Below are 17,210 nucleotides of genomic sequence, written 5' to 3'. Positions count from 1 at the left end.
CAGAGGCAGAAACAGAGAAATGGAGTGGTCACAAACCCAAACAGGAATCTGAAGACAAGAGTCCAAGAACAGGTGAACAGCTACAATACAGTAAGAAACTCCATTGTGTTTACCTGGCAAAAATCACAGCAAAAGGACAGTTTTCAATAAATTATAAAACAACAAAATCTGCTTACAGAGACTCAAAATAAATAGGGAGAGTTTAAAGATCTTCTCATGAACATGATTCAGGGCTGGTCTTATTGCTTCATCATGGTTCCTAGTGTCCACACACTAAATCTGATTGTATTTCGTTTTAGTCAAGCATGAAAAGATGGTTAACTATAAGGAAGACTGTACAACCCATCCAGACAGCCCTTCCTACAGTGTCAGGTCTAGTCAAAAGCTGGTCACCTTTGAAGTCTTGAAAGACTGGAGAACGCATAAAGTAATCATTGAAAATGGAAATATTTCCCTGATTTCTACTCCTTTTGAAATCTTTGTTCATGCATACAACAAATTTGAGTACACAATATTTTAGGACATCTACTCGTAAAGAATTCAGTGTTGTAATTTCAAGGCACCGCAAGTTAGATACTGAATCTAGCTTCCAATTTATTTTTTTGTCTTTTTTGTTTTTATAATAATTTATGTAATTTTAAATTTATTTTACACACACTGGATGCAGCAGCATTCCAGCCAGTACTTAATACCTGTGTGAAGTTGCTTTGTGTGAGGACATGCAAATGACTTTGGTTTTCACGTGAATAGAAAACAGTCTAGAAACAGTTAAAGACTGATAGAACACACATACGATCACAGAGCCTGTTTGACTGCAAATTTGGTCCAAAAAGGTCAGAAGTTACTGAAACTGTTCACAATAAAAACCTGGAACGTTAGGAAAACAAACAATGGCACATCCAAGGATGTTCAAACTAATCTGTAAACAAGTATGAATGTTCAAGTTACTGCCAAAGTGTATCCCAGAGTAAGTCTGTTGCTAAAAGAAAAACAAAGACAAAAAAAAAAAAAAAAAAAATGGTTGAAGTTTTAAAAAATATCCAAGTATCAATATCCTTGTCCTATAAAACAGTATTTGAAAACATTGGAAATGCATGTGGAGAGAAAATTCCTGAAGAGTGTAAGGCATTTGTTCCAGAGGTAGATGGCTTCATGGAATTTCCATTTCACGTTCAATGCCAACATACTTGAGAGCGTCTGCTTGGCTGTATCTAAAACAGATAAGGTGCAAACAATTCTTTAGGGGTCAGCTAAGGTTGTCACGCACGCACACGCTCTCCCTGCTTCCTTGAGCTATTTAGCAATCATATATCAAATAAGATACAGGGACAAATGTTTAATGGTGGATAGTACCAAGTTCTGAAATTTAATGATGTTTTAATCACGTAGGCCCACATGCCCACAGTTAACTCCAGAACAGTTTAAAAATGGACACACTGATGTTCATAATGGGGTAAACATGACTGTGTACTTGCCTGTAGTCAAAGAAAAGCTCCTCCCCCGTCTGTATGGCTCTCTTGGCAAAGATGCCTATTCTGTGATCCCCATTGACCATCATAACTGAAGAGACAGGGACAGGTACAGGCAAGTGCTAAGGATTCTTTGTGATTCTCTCATTAAATGTCCTGTCCACCCCCCCCCCCTGTCAAGTTTCAGACGACTCACCCTTTGCATAGCAATTAGGGTTCACAGAGTGGTTGGCAAACCTGATCTTGTTGCCTTTTCTCGTTGCATCAACAACAAAATCTATAAGAGAAGATTTATATTAGAAAGTGCGCACACAGTGTAGGGGTTGTGTTAGAAAGCACATACATCTGTACGTAAGGGGGGGGGGGTTGTGTTAGAAAGCGCACACAAGTACACACTCAGGATAGGGGAGGGACAACATGACTTGCCGTTGTTCAGGTTGAACAGGAAGCTGCACATGTATTTATCGTAGACTTTGCCTCGGCGATCAGCTTCGTCCTGCGAGATTATCTACAAAAGAAAGAAGAAAAAAAATGCCATTGAAATCTGTGGCCCCAGTGCCATGAAGTCGTTTAGGACGTTTCATATTCTGACTAGAACGCTGCAGCCGCACAAGTCATGTCTACAGGACAATGAACCATACGGCAAAACCACACACAAACCTGTTGCCTTACATTTGGCCAATAACAGTTCATTCAGATAGACGAGATCAAATCCCTCCAGCTGAGACGCGCACACACACACACACACACACTGACCTCTCCACAGTATTCCGAGATGAACTCATTCTTCTGAACCGGCTCCTTAATAAAAATGCCCCATCCCGCTACGTCAGACGGCGCCAACAGTAAATGCTAAACACAAAAGGGTCATGTGAAGAGGGTCAGCTGACCAGCAGACAGGTGAGCAACTCCAAGCTGCTTGCGACTTCTACACGACGTCATTACTCTGTGGGCGTGCGGCTGCACACGGACCTTCTTGGCGCCTCTCTGTATGCTGCAGTTCTTGCAGGACACATTCTTGCTGTCCCAGTGGTCAGCTGCCCCGCAGGTGAGACACAGGTCTGGGTCACACTCGCGCACAGCCAGGTAACAGGGACACTGCTTAGTGTTACACTGGGCTTTGCAGCGGCAGCCTGGGAACCGGTTCTGACCTACACACACACAAAATGTGACCACTCAATCATGCACAAACCTTCATTACAATGAATATGAAAAATCTAGCCTTAAAAGGCATTTTAAACTTAATTCAGTATTCAAGTAGAAATGAACTATACATTCAGGAGACATGTGACTGATGTTTGCACGTCAGCATCGTATTTAACCTGCGTGACACACATTTACAGGAGTGTGTGTACTTACACTCCGAGCTACACTGGCAGAATTTCTCACAGAAGTTCTGAGCTGTAACACAAGGGCAGGAGCTGTCGCAGGGCTGCCTCGGGTGGTCACATGGTTGGTAATTGTACACGTGATTGGAGGAGCCATCTGTGGGCAAGAAAACCGCACCAATCTGTGCTCAGCTTCAACCCCAATAACAATAATTTCTGTTCATCAAAATAAAAAGAGTGCTTTTCTAAATTAGACTGTCAAATACTTGCACTGTACTTCATTAACACCAACTTTATGCAAAAATAAACCCCCTTTAGAAACTCAATATCACAACGGCACTATGAAAGCTCCAGTGATTCCTAATGTAAGATTAACTGATCACTGCAAAAAAAGTGTCGCTACTACGAACCTTTCTTCAGTTGGATTTTCCGACAATGTGTCGCCCACAATCTAGAATACAGGAGCAGTCATTGTCAGGTGCAGTACACACACACGCGCGCACGCACGCACACACGCATACACGCACACATGCACGCACCTGTGTTTTCTTTTTTTCTTCCGGGGAGGCGTGTCTTCATCTTCTGCTGGTGCACGTGCAATGATGCTGGATTCCTTTACCCTGAATTCATAGACCTAGCAGAGAAAGCCCACGTTGGATGCCATTTTTAGTGAAAATTATTAATTTAAAAGCACGGGTAAATCCTTCAAAGTATGAAGCATTCCCTGTTCAGGATTCTAACAGTTCACTCCAACCTCAGTCTCAATTACTCATGCCATGCTGATATTTGTGATCACACTAATGATCACTGGGGTTTGTTTGTTTTTTTTCATACCAAGACAGCATCACCCTTCTGACACATCGCTAAGTAACAACTAGCTTTATGCTTCAACCCTGTGGTTTTGTGCACATCCAAAACAAGAAATGAACACAGTGGATGACTTTTACAAGATGAGATTTGACCTGCAGTCCATTTGGTCAGACTCGGAAGGAGTGTGTGACCGTGCGTGCGCACGACAACAGAACAATTAAAACCCACTAAGGCCACAGCCAAGAGAGCCGGGCTGTTCTACACCAATGCATGGCCTACAGAGCAACATTTTATTGTCCTAACTGAATAACAGAAGTGTACATATTAACAAAATAAATAAAATGCACTAACGCTAAAGAACTAGTAAATTTTATTTTTAGTTTTCTCTTTTCCTCTGCTTATTTTCACCTTCATCTCAAACTAAAGTTACTTTGTAGTGTTACAGGTAAGCAAAAGTCTTGCTGTGCAAACTACTTTTTGACAGAAGGAAGTGCCAAAATTAAAACATATTTAAAACTTTTTTTAGACTTCATTTTGGAGGACTGTTGTATAAAAGCACTAGTGTGTTCTCGCAAATAATGTAATGACCGGCAACCTACAGCACTCGTAATGTCATTTGGTGACACTCCCGTCTCGTAGTGCTCGGCCACGCACCTGTCGGCAGGTCTTGGAGCTGATGAGGCGAGCAATGGCGCAGAAGTTGTCGTAGTAAGTGCCGATGAGGACCCTGAAGAGAGAAGCCTCCGCACCGCTCCACTCCACGTTCTCAGGGGGCTCTGAGCTAACCTTCAGCTTCACTGGAGTCTGAGAACGCGAATTCGCCTCTATACACACACACACACACACACACATACACACACTCTTATTCCCTCACAATGCACAGAAGGACCTCACAGTCTATATTGGATTATACATGAATTCATTACTGGGGCAGTTACACCAGAATTAAAAACCAGTGGTCAAATACACTGGTACATCCAGTATAAAGTACAGTTCAATAAAATCTCAAAATGCACAATCCCTGAAAAAGCCTTTCTGAATGTATTTGGACCTTTAAAAAAAAAAAAAAACCAAATAAGAAAATCAATCTCTCTCTCCCTCTCTCATTTTAGAGCCTCAGAGTGTCTGGCTACAACAGGATGAGCCTGTCCGTCAGCACCAGGCGGGCGGTGTGTACCTGACGAGCTGGTGGTCTCATCCTTCTTGTCGTCATCCTCTTTGTCGTTGCAGTCGTTGCTGTCTGTGCCGCCCTCGCGGTCGCTGTCTGTGTCTTTCGTCTCGGCGCTGACCGTGGGTGTGCTAGGCCGGCTGTTGGTGGGCATCCTCCCCCTGCGTCTCCCGGTCGAGCGCTTCAGGGGGGTCTTGGCTCGCTCCGCACACCCCCCTGCAGACTCTTCCCTCACCACGCCATCCTGCCAGAACCACACACCCCGACAACAAGAGTCAACGGACTTCTGCTTTTAAAATGAGGATGACTTGCATTTTCCGGTCTGTAGCATTTTTTTTTTTAATAATGTCCAGCTGAGCAGCGGCCTGTCAGTGCAGTGAGGCAGGATGCCCGAGCGTAGGGAGCAGATTTTCCACTCTGTTCCATCTTCAAACATGCCAAAGCCTGACTGCAAGTGGACTGACATTACTTTATGTACTACCCTTTCCTGATCTACAGTTACCGCACAAATAGGTTTGGGCCAGAGAAGGATTGCACCCCCCCCCACTCCTTTGAGTTTTGGTTCCTCTCAAGGTTTCTTCCTCGTACTCTAGGGAGTTTTTCCTTGCCACTGTCACCCTTGGCTTGCTCACTGAGGGTTTGGACTTGGACATTTGTAAAGCTGCTTTGTGACAACAGCTGTTGCAAAAAGCACTATATAAATAAACTGTTTTGGGTTTTTATATTTTAATTTAAATGTCAACAAATGGTAGGGGTCCCATTAAAAACAGAATCAGGAGAGCACAGAATAATGGCACTTCACTCACTCACACACACAGCAAGAAATCAGAAGGTCAGTTTGCCTTACCTGGACCAGATACATGTAGCAGTCCACGCCGCACGGCTTGCTGTCCACAGTGTTCTCCATGTTCTTACGCTTGTACGTGTTCGGCGTCGCATGAAAAGCTGCAGAGGAGAGCAGAAAACAAAACCATTAAACCCTCCGAAGTGACTCCATCAAGGCTGTTCGGCAAGTGTGGTGGGTACGCGTGGTGGAGGGGTAGGGACGCACGGTGGAGGAAGCAGTCGTATTTGAAGCAGCGTCGGCAGAAGAGCGTATGGAAGGAGTGCAGGCTCTGCTCCCTCTGCACGGACTTGGCGTTTGGGCCGTCGATGTTGGGGGTGCACTCGGGAGGGAGAGCGCCCGGGAGCTGCTGCTCCGTCAGCTCCTTATACCTACACACACGCACACACGCACACGCACGTCAAGGCAAACTCCTTATGCCTGCATGCACGCACACAGTCATGGCAAACACCTTATACCTGCGCAGACGCAGACGCAGACACACACACACACACACACACACACACGTCAAGGCAAACTCCTTATGCCTCCATGCACGCAAGTGCGCTCACAGTCATGGCAACCACCTTATACCTGCACACACGCACAGTCAAGGCAAACTCCTTATCCCTGCATGCACGCACACGCGCACACACACACACACACACACACACACACACACGTTCAAATCAAACTCCTTATCCCTGCACATGTGCATACAAACACTCAAGGCAAACTTTGGCTCATGCCCACCTTCGTTTTACAGCCCTTCACATTTTTCTTACTATACATTTGTAACAGAATGAAACCTCCAACATTAAGCTGAGATATTTCCTCATTACAGACTACTGTGAGGGTAAGGACACATGAGCTGACAACTCCATGCTGCTCTAATAACACTTCAAAAACTGCTTCTTGTACTTTAACCTTCTACTGTTCTTGTTTTCTAAGCTGCTACGTGAAATTCTACTCAAGTTTGTTTAACATGCCTCAGGACAGCATGACTGGTTAATGCAGAACCACTCTACCACTATTTAAACTGCTTAGACAATAGCTACCTGTTGAACTCTCTTAACTTACTTCTCTTTGAGTTCTTCATGAGAGCCTTTATCAGGAAACATGGAGGAGATGGCTTCAAAGATTTTATCAGAGGGGAATTTTTTAGAGCAGTCAGTGTTTTGACCTGTAACAACAACAACAACGTCACATCACCGACACACTGGGTTTGAGATCAGAGGACAAAGTGAGCCTTCTGGAAAAACCCACCGGTACTATGGGTAGTCTGACCACTAAACACCACAATATACTCTGAGAAGGCACAGAAAACTCAAGTGACCTTGTACTGCAAAACAGCATCAACAAAATCAAAATTTAATATCTGGATAGTGCAATACGGGACAAAAGGGTTCATTGGCCAGTAATCCCTTACTCTCAGAGTTGAGAAGGCTTCTCTCCTTGCGAGAGTCTTCAGAGTCATCCTTCATGTCGCAGTTTTCCAGTTTGTAGTCGTGCTGATCCTCTTCGTCGTCGTCATCCTCATTGTCACTGTACTGATTGAGGGCATTCACCAGCTCCACAAAGATCTCGTCATTTATGAAGCCACATTCTACAAAGAAATGACCAAAAATAATAGATTTCAAGAGGATCTGCACTGGTGACTGTAATCTCAGCACTGCAGACGAATGCAAAAAATGTGACCTTGACTGTCAAACGCCGAGCAGCACACACCTCTGTCTCCGTGCACTTTGCCATCATAGTTTTTAATGAGTTCTTCTATAAAAGTGCCATCTTGATCTAAGATTTCATCCCCCATGTAAGGGATGTTGTGCAAAACTGTCTCGTCTTCAACCTGTAACAAAGCACAAAAACAAAATGTAGAGAACCACAAATGTTCAGAAAACATCTCTCCCACACTGCAGAACATTTTATTTTACATTACCATAAAGTTTTGCTGGAGCGGAGACCATGAATACATCACAGGAACAGAAGCTACAGCATTCAGCGTTTTTAGAGGAATGACCTGTTTGGAGAACTCTGCAAAGCCACTGTCCACAGTGCACTGTAACACAGGGAGTCCCCATGGGTTTTTGTAATCATAAAGTCATGTCACATTCCACGAACACTTATTATAAAATTTTAAAAATATTGAGCTGTTACATATGCATGTAAAGAAATTTCAAAAGAGTCATGTTACATCTTAAGAATGCAAGATCTAAGAACATTTCTGTAAACCTAAACTGAAATCATACTTGTTTAAGATGTCCTACAGTTAAGTCTTTTGTTTAAAATTTGACCCATTATGAAAACTGACATTTATCTATGTATTTACTTACTAAACCATCTCACGTGAGGTACTTTGAGGTTTTGAAAGCAAAAAAAAGTGCAAAACAACGCGCAGTAACATGGCAATTAGAAAACGTGCAATTTCTTAACTGCATTTAGGAAGAATAACAATGCAATAAGACATTCTCTGTGCACAGGAGCCTGGATTCCACAGATACTGTAGCAGAACATGAAAGTGAAGAGCACGGACCAACCTCTCTGGTGCCACGCAGGGAGCTTACGGGCGTCATGATGTGCACAGGCTGAATTCGTCTGAGCTTCCACTCCCGGTTCAGAATGTCAGTGCGCTCTACAATTTTCTGCCTGTTGGAGTTGAACATGCTCTGGGGAGGTGAATAAAAATAAATAGATTCATTAATTTAAAAAAAAAAAAAAAAAAGGATCTCACAAAATGTGCAATGTATTTCCTGAATGATGCAGTTTCACTTGTATATAACAGCACTCCTCCAGTGGCCAGCAACTGCTGACCTACTAAACATGCCAAGAGTGAAAAAGTGGAGAAAGTGACATCTGTGGACATTTTCCAATGACACACAGCTTACTGACCCATAGAATTCTTCATACCCATTCTCTAACACTTTTACAAAAACAACAACTTAGCATTTAACCATTTTTAACACATCATATGTATTAATATCAACATGATGTAAACTGCTTTAGTGTATAAAAAGGTCATCAGTAATTATTACCATGAAACACCTAACATGTCAAAGTCAAATGGAAGATTTACCAGCATTCACAAGTTATAAATTTATGCAACACTGCAAGATGTAGTTCTAAAATGTTGTGTACAACAAGTTTAAGCAATGCTAAATTGTAATGCAGTAATTGCAACATAAAAGGCATCAACACATGACACCTTCCCCAGCCTCTACACACTATGGTTCTTTCCGAATCATGGTACTCTGCGTACACTATGGGAACAGCATGTAGCGCACAATGCTTACCTTGACCTCATCCGCTCTTCGGAAGCGTTTTAGCTGCCTGAGTCGCATATATTCCGACTTCACTCTCCTCCTCCAGCACACCGGACCCTTCTCCGATTTCTTCCCTGTCAAGCCCATCCTTTACCTGCAGAAAAAATGTGTGTGCATGGAGCATCTCAAAGATAAATAAAATCATTCACTCCCCCCCAAAATTAAGGGGGTCAGAGAAAACGTAACTAATCAGACATGGCAAGTTTGTCTGGAAACGTCTATGCTCATATTCGATCTCAGCAGCTGAAACAAATGTGCAACAAGCTGTTCATGTCTGGCATACAGTAGAAGTTTGTCTCTTTGAATGGCTCACGCGGCAGACACCAACAAAGTGTGAAGGAACACCAACGTGAATTCACAAGTACAGCTCTGTGGGCACGTTCAGTAAGCCCTGCATCTTGGATGGAGCCTATCCAAATGCTTCTGCAAAGAGTTGAAAATTCAGTAGATGAAAATGTCACAGTAAAAATAGAAACCGCCATCTGCGTGTCTTATATCACATTTGAACAATTTTGGCCAGGCAATGTGGGTGTGGAGCGGGGGCCAACTTCCAAAAACCAAAAAAAGAATAAAAGAAACGCGACATCATGGACTTTTCGATTACACGAACCTTGGTTTGTTTTGAGTACGTTTGGCAAAACTGACAAAAGCACAATTATATTCGATACCAGGCGCACTGACGATAATGAGCTGCCGGTGGCGGCGCGATTTCGCCACTGGTAAAAACATTGACAAATATAGCTCTACATTTCCACATCGCAATCTACAAATCACAGGGACCCCTGAATCCAGTTTCATAAATGTAGACAGCGCAAAAAATACCTTAGTTTTTCTGCATCTGAAGTTAACGTGATAACTACATTCACTGCGTTTATACTACAGTTGCTGAAGTGCAATAAACCGGACAAAGAAACAGCACAAAACGGCAAGAGTAAATAGATATAAGAGACTGGTCTAAACCCAGAGCTAGCTGTCGCTGCGACTGTTCTCAATGGAAGACAAATGATACACAAACACATTATGCTACCTAGCTTCACAGGTCATGTGTCAAGACCTCGGTAGGAACGTGAAAAAGACTTTCAGTTCAATGGCAATTCACAACCAAATCCGGATGGCTACCGGGGATTCAGAGCTGTATGATTAATATTTCCCACGAAGCGATACGTTCCGAGAAAGTTAACTAGCTAGGTTACATTAGTTATCTTGCTAGTTAAATATTAACAATGTGTGACAAGTAAACACTGTAAGCAAAAGTGAATTCATTCTCCAGCACTGGCATTATATCAAAGAGCGTTTGACAAGATAGCTGTGGCAGTCTGCATCTTATATATTACATATAAAACCATATGAACTGATTTCGGCCCATCTGAACCAGTTCCACAAGTTATCTGACGCTATCCAGGCACAGCCAACTAGCTAACCAAGCTAACCTAGCTAGCCCTTTTCACTCAACACTGACGCAAGATCCATAACTAGCTAGCCACTTTCAGATTTCATATTAACCAGACTCGCTAGCCTAGCTAGCATAAGAACAGCTCAGAGTCTTTCACTTCTACAAAGTCGCCCCTAATAAGCTCATTTGATTTTGTTTTTTAAAGCAGGACCTCGTGGCTGGCTGGGCGGTTTTGTATTGTTCTGGTCCCTGAGGCTCAGTTTGAACTTCCCAGCTAAGATAAGCTAAGCTAATTTAGCCGTGCCGCCAGTTAGCCGCCTAGCTTCAACCAAGCGGTTGACAGTTGGCTCCGTTTCATGTCGCCCCTACCTGCAGGAGTCCAGTCCACATGAAACACAGCGACCTTCCCGGTCGGTTTGGAAACGGCGGCGCCGGCTGAAGCGTAAGTGGAGCGCTAATTTAACTAGCTAGCGTTAGCTGGTGAAGCTAAATGGGGGGGGCTCGCTGCACCTCAGTGCGCTCGTGCCTGCCGTTGCCGGCACGCGCAGGTCGATACACAAAGCTGAGTGTTCTTTCCCCGGCTCGTGCCCTTTCTGACACTCCCGGAATCCGTGGGTTTCACTTGTAGACGACTGACAATTTTTAAGCACATTTAATCCGACTCAGAACCTTAACATTTCCGTTTTTGTAACTATTCAAACCCGCTCTCTCCGTCTCTTTGACTCGGGGATTCGCCGCCCACTTTGGGCATTGCAGAACCAACGAGCGCCAAACATATGAACCAATGATATGGGTCCATATTCAAACTTCGTATGTTCGGGAATTCCGATAGGCCAGATCATAGCTGCAGATTATCCAATCGTGCGCGGCCCTGTGTTGGGGGCCCAGAACGGGGGCCATGTGGAGAAGTTCTCTTTGTTCTTCATTTTGAACGAACACATTTTTGTATGAATAACTGGCGCCTTGCATGACCGGTATGACCTTATTTTCTTTACGTTGTCGTTCAGTTTAATTATGTCGTCTGGAGTCAACAGTGGCTATATATAGCTTTCGTTAACATTATACTGGTAGGATTTAAGTCATTTTCTTAAAAACAAAACTATAAATAATACGACCAGTGTGTAAGTTTGCGCAGTGCGTTAATATAATTCGACATTAATTATAATCTGCGACTCCCTTGTCAATGTAAACAAATCAGTTCGATTTTAACTGAAATGTGCTAGCTAACTACTTCCTGTAGACTCTTTGAACTCAGGTCAACCGGTTTGCTAAGCCCCGCCCATTTGTTTAACGTCATCACCACGAAAGCAACGACGTCAGCCTACATTAGACCCACCTTCAGACTCGCGATTACCAACCGGGTTAATAACGCGCCAGTCCGCGCCTTAGTTAGGGGCAGATTATCATTTTCTTCTACAAGAAGCACCTCAGCGCGCTTTTAGTAGACCATCTACCTGTATTAGAAGTCTGCATAATTAATAAAGTTCTCTTTTTACTCGATGACTAGTAGCTGGCCCACAGTCCCAGCGCACCTTCTTCCTATCTTGCAGGAAAACATGGTTACATTATTATTTTTAATCACTTTATTTCCATATTATTATATTTGGCTGGTTGTATATTTTCCTTTTGTTTTGTGGTTATTAAAAGGCTTTAATAAACCATTTCATTAGTCAAATTCACCAATACTTTTGAAATGGACTTAAACACTTGTTTTTTGATACAAGTAGGATGTCCAGCCTCCACTGCATTCTGCTCCCCACCCCCCCAAATTTTGGACATTAATCGATGTGGTTAAGAACACCAGTTTGTTTGTGAGATAAACATGTAGCAGACCCAGCTGCTAGGGAAGTATGTCGAGAAAGACAAGATGGCATGAAGAATCAGGTTAACTGAAGAACCACCACCACAAGAGGCAACAGACCCACAATAAACACCCAGTGTCTTTAAAACAGGAGTGTACAGCTTCATAAAAAGAACCACCATTCATTTCCATTTTTTCCCCCATTTTTTATTTAAAAAGATTTTTGGAAAAAAAAACAAAAAAACAAAACAAGACACACCCCATTAACAGTGCATGCTTTGGAATGAGAAAGAATCTGTTTTCAGAAACAACAGTTACGACAAAATCAAAATCAGACGTATAGAGTCTGTTTCATCACCCACTCCAGATTACTTTCTGTATTTGAATGTGTCAAGTTCGTGGTTTCTCAAAACTCTTAGAGTTCATCCTTCTTCTGTGATAATTTTGTAGCATGTTCTTCCACAAATTTGCTTAAGCTCTCTATATCCCTTTCCCCACCTGCAAATTTGATGGGCTGTTGTTTTTTGTTGCTGGGGGCAAAGTATATTGTGGGAAATCCTTCCACTTTGTAGCCATCATGCGGAACATCGTTGGCAGTCGCATCCATTTTGGCGATCACAAGACTCTTCTCATTTTTGTATTTCTTCCCAAGAGCCAGGTAGTCAGGCTCCAGTTTTTTGCAGTGGCCACACCATGGGGCGTAGAACTCGATTAGGACATCCGTCTTTGTATCCAGGACGATTTCGTCAAAGGTTTTTCCAACAACAACCTTCACTGGTCCCTTGTTGCTCTTGGGAACAGACTGGGATTTGATGACTGGCTTCAGTTTGCCTGTTACAGGGTACACAATATACATCACACCACTGATTACATTCCTTCTGAAGGGGTCCTAGAGCTGTGATGGTGTTTACAGTCTTGGTGTTCATTTATGCAGGGCAAATGTATCTTATTGCTTTGGCACAAGTGATAAATTGACACTTCTGGGCTAAACCGTTGTCTCTGTGGATTCCAATAGCACCATGTAACTCACCTTTTTTGAAGGCCAGAACAAATTCACGAAGAACTTCTGAATCAAACTCCTCTGGTTCCATCGCATATTTCTTTCCACCCTCTGCGAGGATGCCAACGTTCACCTCCTCACCACTGTCACTCAGGCCAAGGCTCCGCAGCTCTTCGGCGTAGTCCTCTTCGTCAGCAATGGCAAACGTGTACTCAGGGAAGTCCTTGGCCACCTCCAGAACTTTGCTCCTCCAAAACTGAGTAGCTGGGGGGGGGGTGGGGGGGGGATGAAATGGCACCACCACATTGAGACTGTTAAGCAGATGATGCCATCATTCAAGAACAGATTTCATGAGCTCAGCTCTTAATAGTGCATTTTGGGGGGACAACATGTTTAACCTGTTTGATTAGCACACTGTGCACATTTTAAACAGTCCATACCCCCCCCCCCCCCCCCATTTGAAAAACACAACGAATAGAGTGTCCTAAAAAAAACAGACATCGGGCCATCTGGACCCATCCATCCATTTGCTGTTCAGGTGAGGAGACGTACCAACTCTATAGTCAAAGCTGAAGTCAACACCATAATACACCACCACCAGGGGTCGCTGGGTATACCGCATCGCATCATTGCTCTGTTTCCTGTGTCCTACCAATGGTAGTGTGCGTTTCTTGACAAAATCTTGAAATTCAGACGTTGCTGTGGAATCCTGAGAAGAAAAGTGATCAAACTTAAATGCAAGCAAAGTCTCTTCCTCTTTCAGCTGGAGACATTTGAGGACTTACAGTAATGGTTAGGAAGTAGGACGAGTCTTCGTATTTTGACCTGAACTTCTCGGGCTGGAGCATGACAACCTGTCCAGGTGAGGCCTTGAGGAATTTTGCGATGTCACTGCTGAACGTGTGCCGGAACTTGTAATAATCCCTCAGGTTATTACCTTAAAGATCACAAACATGGAACAATATTAAAAGACCCTGAAATATTTTATATACACGTACACATTATACATAATCACAGTCAGTGTGAAAAATTATTAGAGCATAATTTTGTAAACATTTAGAAGACACTTTACCAATACTTACATGCTTCTTGATAAAACTGATACACAGAATCATCTTCGCTGGAAAATACTCCAACAATCAAGGCATCATCTCCATCTTTCAGCAGTTCCTGAATTTGTTTCAGGGTCTGAACTTGCTTGGATGGAGTTCCTGCCTGCTCACTCATGTAGTCAACAATACCTGGGGGGTGGGGGTAATTGACAGAATAGCATGCCATGATCTGCATACATCCAACAGCCATAAACCCGATATTCCGGAATCTCAAGACGAGTACTTTGACACAACATACCAAATTTCTCTCGTGGTCCGCTGTAGTCAAACACCTTGCCCTTCCTGAAGATTTTAAGTGTTGGGTACCCAGATACGTCAAACCGGGAAGCAATATCCGTCTCCACGGTTGCATCAACTTTAGCCAGTGGGATTGGTGGAGTGCGATTTCTGAGTTCCTTAGCAGCCTTCTCGTACTCAGGAGCGAGTCTCTTACAGTGGCCACACCTATGAACGCCACAGGTGAGCATGCACAACTTGCATTCAAAAGGTGCAAGAAGCACTCCAGTATGGCAGTGATAACGTACCAACACATGAAACCAAATAAATAAATTAACCAACCAGGGTGCATAGAATTCCACTAGAATGATGTCAGCATTGTTGACCACATCATCGAAGTTGTCCTTCGTCAGGACCAACGTGGCCTCTGGAGGTGGTTTCCAGTCAGGTTTTGCGACTTCTTTTACTCGCTCAATGATTGCTGCAGGATTAGATTTAGAGAAAACCCGAGTATTAGCACAACAAACATAATGGAGAGCCACATCTACTGTTTCACTCTCAGACACTTCTCAGCTGTGTTAAAATGGGTTTAATGTTAACTACAAGTCACCTTTTTCATTTCGGTCTCCATCATAATCCACTGGCTCTCCCTTTTTCAAGATTTTGATGGTAGGATATCCAGATACCTCAAATCTACTTGCAAGGACACTAGACTTGGTAGCATCCACTTTTGCCACGGGGACCGGTGGATCACTCTCCTTCAGTGTCTGTGCAATTTTCTCATACTCAGGGGCAAACTGCTTGCAGTGGCCACACCTGATATGGAAAAGAAGACATTGCTTGCACAATGAAGCACTTCGAAAAGACCTGACAGCATCTCTCCATTATCAACTCACCATGGTGCATAGAACTCCACCAGCACAGTGTCTTTGCCTTCCATGAACGTGTCAAAGTTGCCATCAGTGAGAACCAGCACACCATTCTCATCTTTGACTTCAGTGCTATCATCATCATCATCATCTTCTTCTTCTTCTTCTTCAACATCACCCCCTTCCTCCTTTGCACCGAGATCTTCTGCTATATTTCACACAAAAGCTTTGAGATGGCTAAAAAGAAACTCTAGCACTCACCTAGCTAAAATTTTCAAGTCACAGGAGACACCCCTGTAGGCTAGCTAATATTAATTTCAACAGATTCGACACACAAATCTGTTTTTTATTTTTATCAGATACAAATCTCACCATTCTGTGAACGAGATTTTTTTCATGCATTGTAAAGTTAGCCATTATGAATCAAAGAGGGAAAAAACAGACAGCATGTCGTTGCAGGTGTGCGAGTTCTCCCTTAGACATGTTGGACATCGGCATTTGTATTTGGTTGTGCATTGATGCAGCTGCCATTTGTCGCGTGTAACTTAACGAGCTCGTGAAAAGCATTAATGCTTAGCTCGGGGCCCATGTACATCATTAGCGTGCGTTCGTCACCGATTCACGACAAAAACCCGCCAGATTGAAACACCGCTGAGCATGTGAGGGGATCCTTACCGTCCTCCTCGCATCGGCTGAGCGCTGTGAAGTGTGCGACCCCGAGCAACACAACCAGGAAGACCGCGACCTTCTTCATGTCTGGGGCTTCGGCGGAGTTTCAGCGGGGGCTCTGGGCTCTGGCGTGACCAACGCGGCCGGCATGCACTACTCTACCGTGCGAGGTTGCTTCTAGCTTTCAGCCCGAAACAAGTCCTGCATTAAAGCTGCGGTCTGCTAAATGATGACTCGACCTTCCCCAAACGCGTTTATCTGAACGCACTTTGTTGGCTTTGCCACTCCGCGACTTGAACTTGTCTGACTTGCCACGCTCCGATTGGCCGGCTCACGATGGGTTCCTCCAATCAGACATCGCCACTCAAGTCCGGAACTTATATACGTTCAGAACAACCATTGGGTGATGGACCGTGAGCTCCAACACTATTGGCTACACAGTCGCCTTTCGTCACAAAGACGTTTGCATTTTTTTTATTAAAACGGAAACAACAAACACAACTGACAAAGGGCACATGGACGTCATCACTGACGTGAACTCTTTAGGCCGCTTCTAAGTCACTAAAATTAAAGTTATTGTGGGCGTGGTCGAGAAATTATACTATGATCATTTAAATGACGTTCTTGGTTACCGTGTCATAATTAAAGTACATTAACATGGATCTATATGCGTGTGCATATAAGTAGTACAAATTGTAGTGCAGTACACAAAGTTTCTACAGAAACAGGGTGCTTCAGACTAGAGGTCCTTCATATAAAATAGTGACTTTTTATTATGGGAAAAAACATGAATAAGAAAGCAAGCTAACATCTTCCCTTTATTTGGCCTATTTATAATTTTTATAAGTTATTACATTTTGACTTACAGATATGCAATGCATATTTTCCATATTTTGACTTACAAAATCTTGCAAGCATGTCCTCAATGGCACTGACCTTATTTACCATTTTCTCTTCAGAATCCATTTTTTCAAGAGTTTATAGATACATAAAGAACTGGCCAGATTCCTTCGTATGAGATAAATGACTCGATATAAGATATTCTGCATCTGTATGCCAGAGATTAACCAGTCGGATTTAACCAATATCATCTTGGGCATTCATCCTGTCTGACCAGATTGAGGTTCTGTGATCTGCTGATGCTCAGCATGTTGCCACATTCAATCTGAACGCTGATGGTTCGACTGCTGCAAAGAGAAGTTTGAGAGTGTGTTGACGTGTTTGCAGGAGCT

The 17,210-nt window shown here is 43.3% G+C and overlaps 2 protein-coding genes across 5 annotated transcripts in view; both read right to left on the bottom strand.

The window, feature by feature from the left end:
- The window catches only part of ezh2 (enhancer of zeste 2 polycomb repressive complex 2 subunit), an 11,431-nt gene extending 391 nt beyond the window's left edge, over positions 1–11,040 (bottom strand). The window contains exons 1-20 of the mRNA XM_027028519.2: positions 10,681–11,040; positions 8,889–9,012; positions 8,136–8,264; positions 7,538–7,657; positions 7,327–7,447; positions 7,028–7,204; positions 6,679–6,781; positions 5,827–5,990; positions 5,623–5,720; positions 4,785–5,019; positions 4,262–4,431; positions 3,337–3,431; positions 3,208–3,248; positions 2,829–2,954; positions 2,442–2,620; positions 2,226–2,321; positions 1,896–1,977; positions 1,666–1,746; positions 1,476–1,560; positions 1–1,211 (exon numbers count right to left, since the gene is read on the bottom strand). The exon at positions 1–1,211 is cut by the window's left edge and continues 391 nt beyond it. Of these exons, the coding sequence (XP_026884320.1) occupies positions 1,151–1,211; positions 1,476–1,560; positions 1,666–1,746; positions 1,896–1,977; positions 2,226–2,321; positions 2,442–2,620; positions 2,829–2,954; positions 3,208–3,248; positions 3,337–3,431; positions 4,262–4,431; positions 4,785–5,019; positions 5,623–5,720; positions 5,827–5,990; positions 6,679–6,781; positions 7,028–7,204; positions 7,327–7,447; positions 7,538–7,657; positions 8,136–8,264; positions 8,889–9,005 (2,280 nt within the window). The 5' untranslated portion in view covers positions 9,006–9,012; positions 10,681–11,040 and the 3' untranslated portion in view covers positions 1–1,150. The remainder of the gene's footprint in view (positions 1,212–1,475; positions 1,561–1,665; positions 1,747–1,895; positions 1,978–2,225; positions 2,322–2,441; positions 2,621–2,828; positions 2,955–3,207; positions 3,249–3,336; positions 3,432–4,261; positions 4,432–4,784; positions 5,020–5,622; positions 5,721–5,826; positions 5,991–6,678; positions 6,782–7,027; positions 7,205–7,326; positions 7,448–7,537; positions 7,658–8,135; positions 8,265–8,888; positions 9,013–10,680) is intronic.
- A 1,253-nt stretch (positions 11,041–12,293) lies between these two features.
- pdia4 (protein disulfide isomerase family A, member 4) lies at positions 12,294–16,282 on the bottom strand. Of its 4 annotated transcripts, none has more exons than XM_027028501.2 (10): positions 15,985–16,282; positions 15,337–15,517; positions 15,051–15,256; positions 14,783–14,921; positions 14,463–14,668; positions 14,195–14,353; positions 13,898–14,049; positions 13,665–13,842; positions 13,143–13,376; positions 12,294–12,943 (listed from the first exon to the last, which is right to left on the bottom strand). In XM_027028501.2, exons 1-10 carry the CDS (start codon positions 16,061–16,063, stop codon positions 12,528–12,530), a joined length of 1,950 nt encoding a protein of 649 aa, XP_026884302.2. In that variant the 5' UTR covers positions 16,064–16,282; the 3' UTR covers positions 12,294–12,527. The 4 variants fall into 4 exon arrangements, with proteins under 4 accessions (XP_026884302.2, XP_026884303.2, XP_026884304.2 ...); XM_027028502.2 differs by having other exon boundaries at positions 15,337–15,514; XM_027028503.2 differs by having other exon boundaries at positions 13,665–13,821; positions 15,985–16,281.
- Between the last annotated feature and the right edge of the window lie 928 nt (positions 16,283–17,210).

This window comes from Electrophorus electricus, chromosome 5, assembly GCF_013358815.1.
Source record: "Electrophorus electricus isolate fEleEle1 chromosome 5, fEleEle1.pri, whole genome shotgun sequence".
NCBI lineage: Eukaryota > Metazoa > Chordata > Actinopteri > Gymnotiformes > Gymnotidae > Electrophorus > Electrophorus electricus.
Note: the sequence above shows the minus strand (reverse complement) of the source record. Positions and strands in the feature narration are given on the sequence as shown.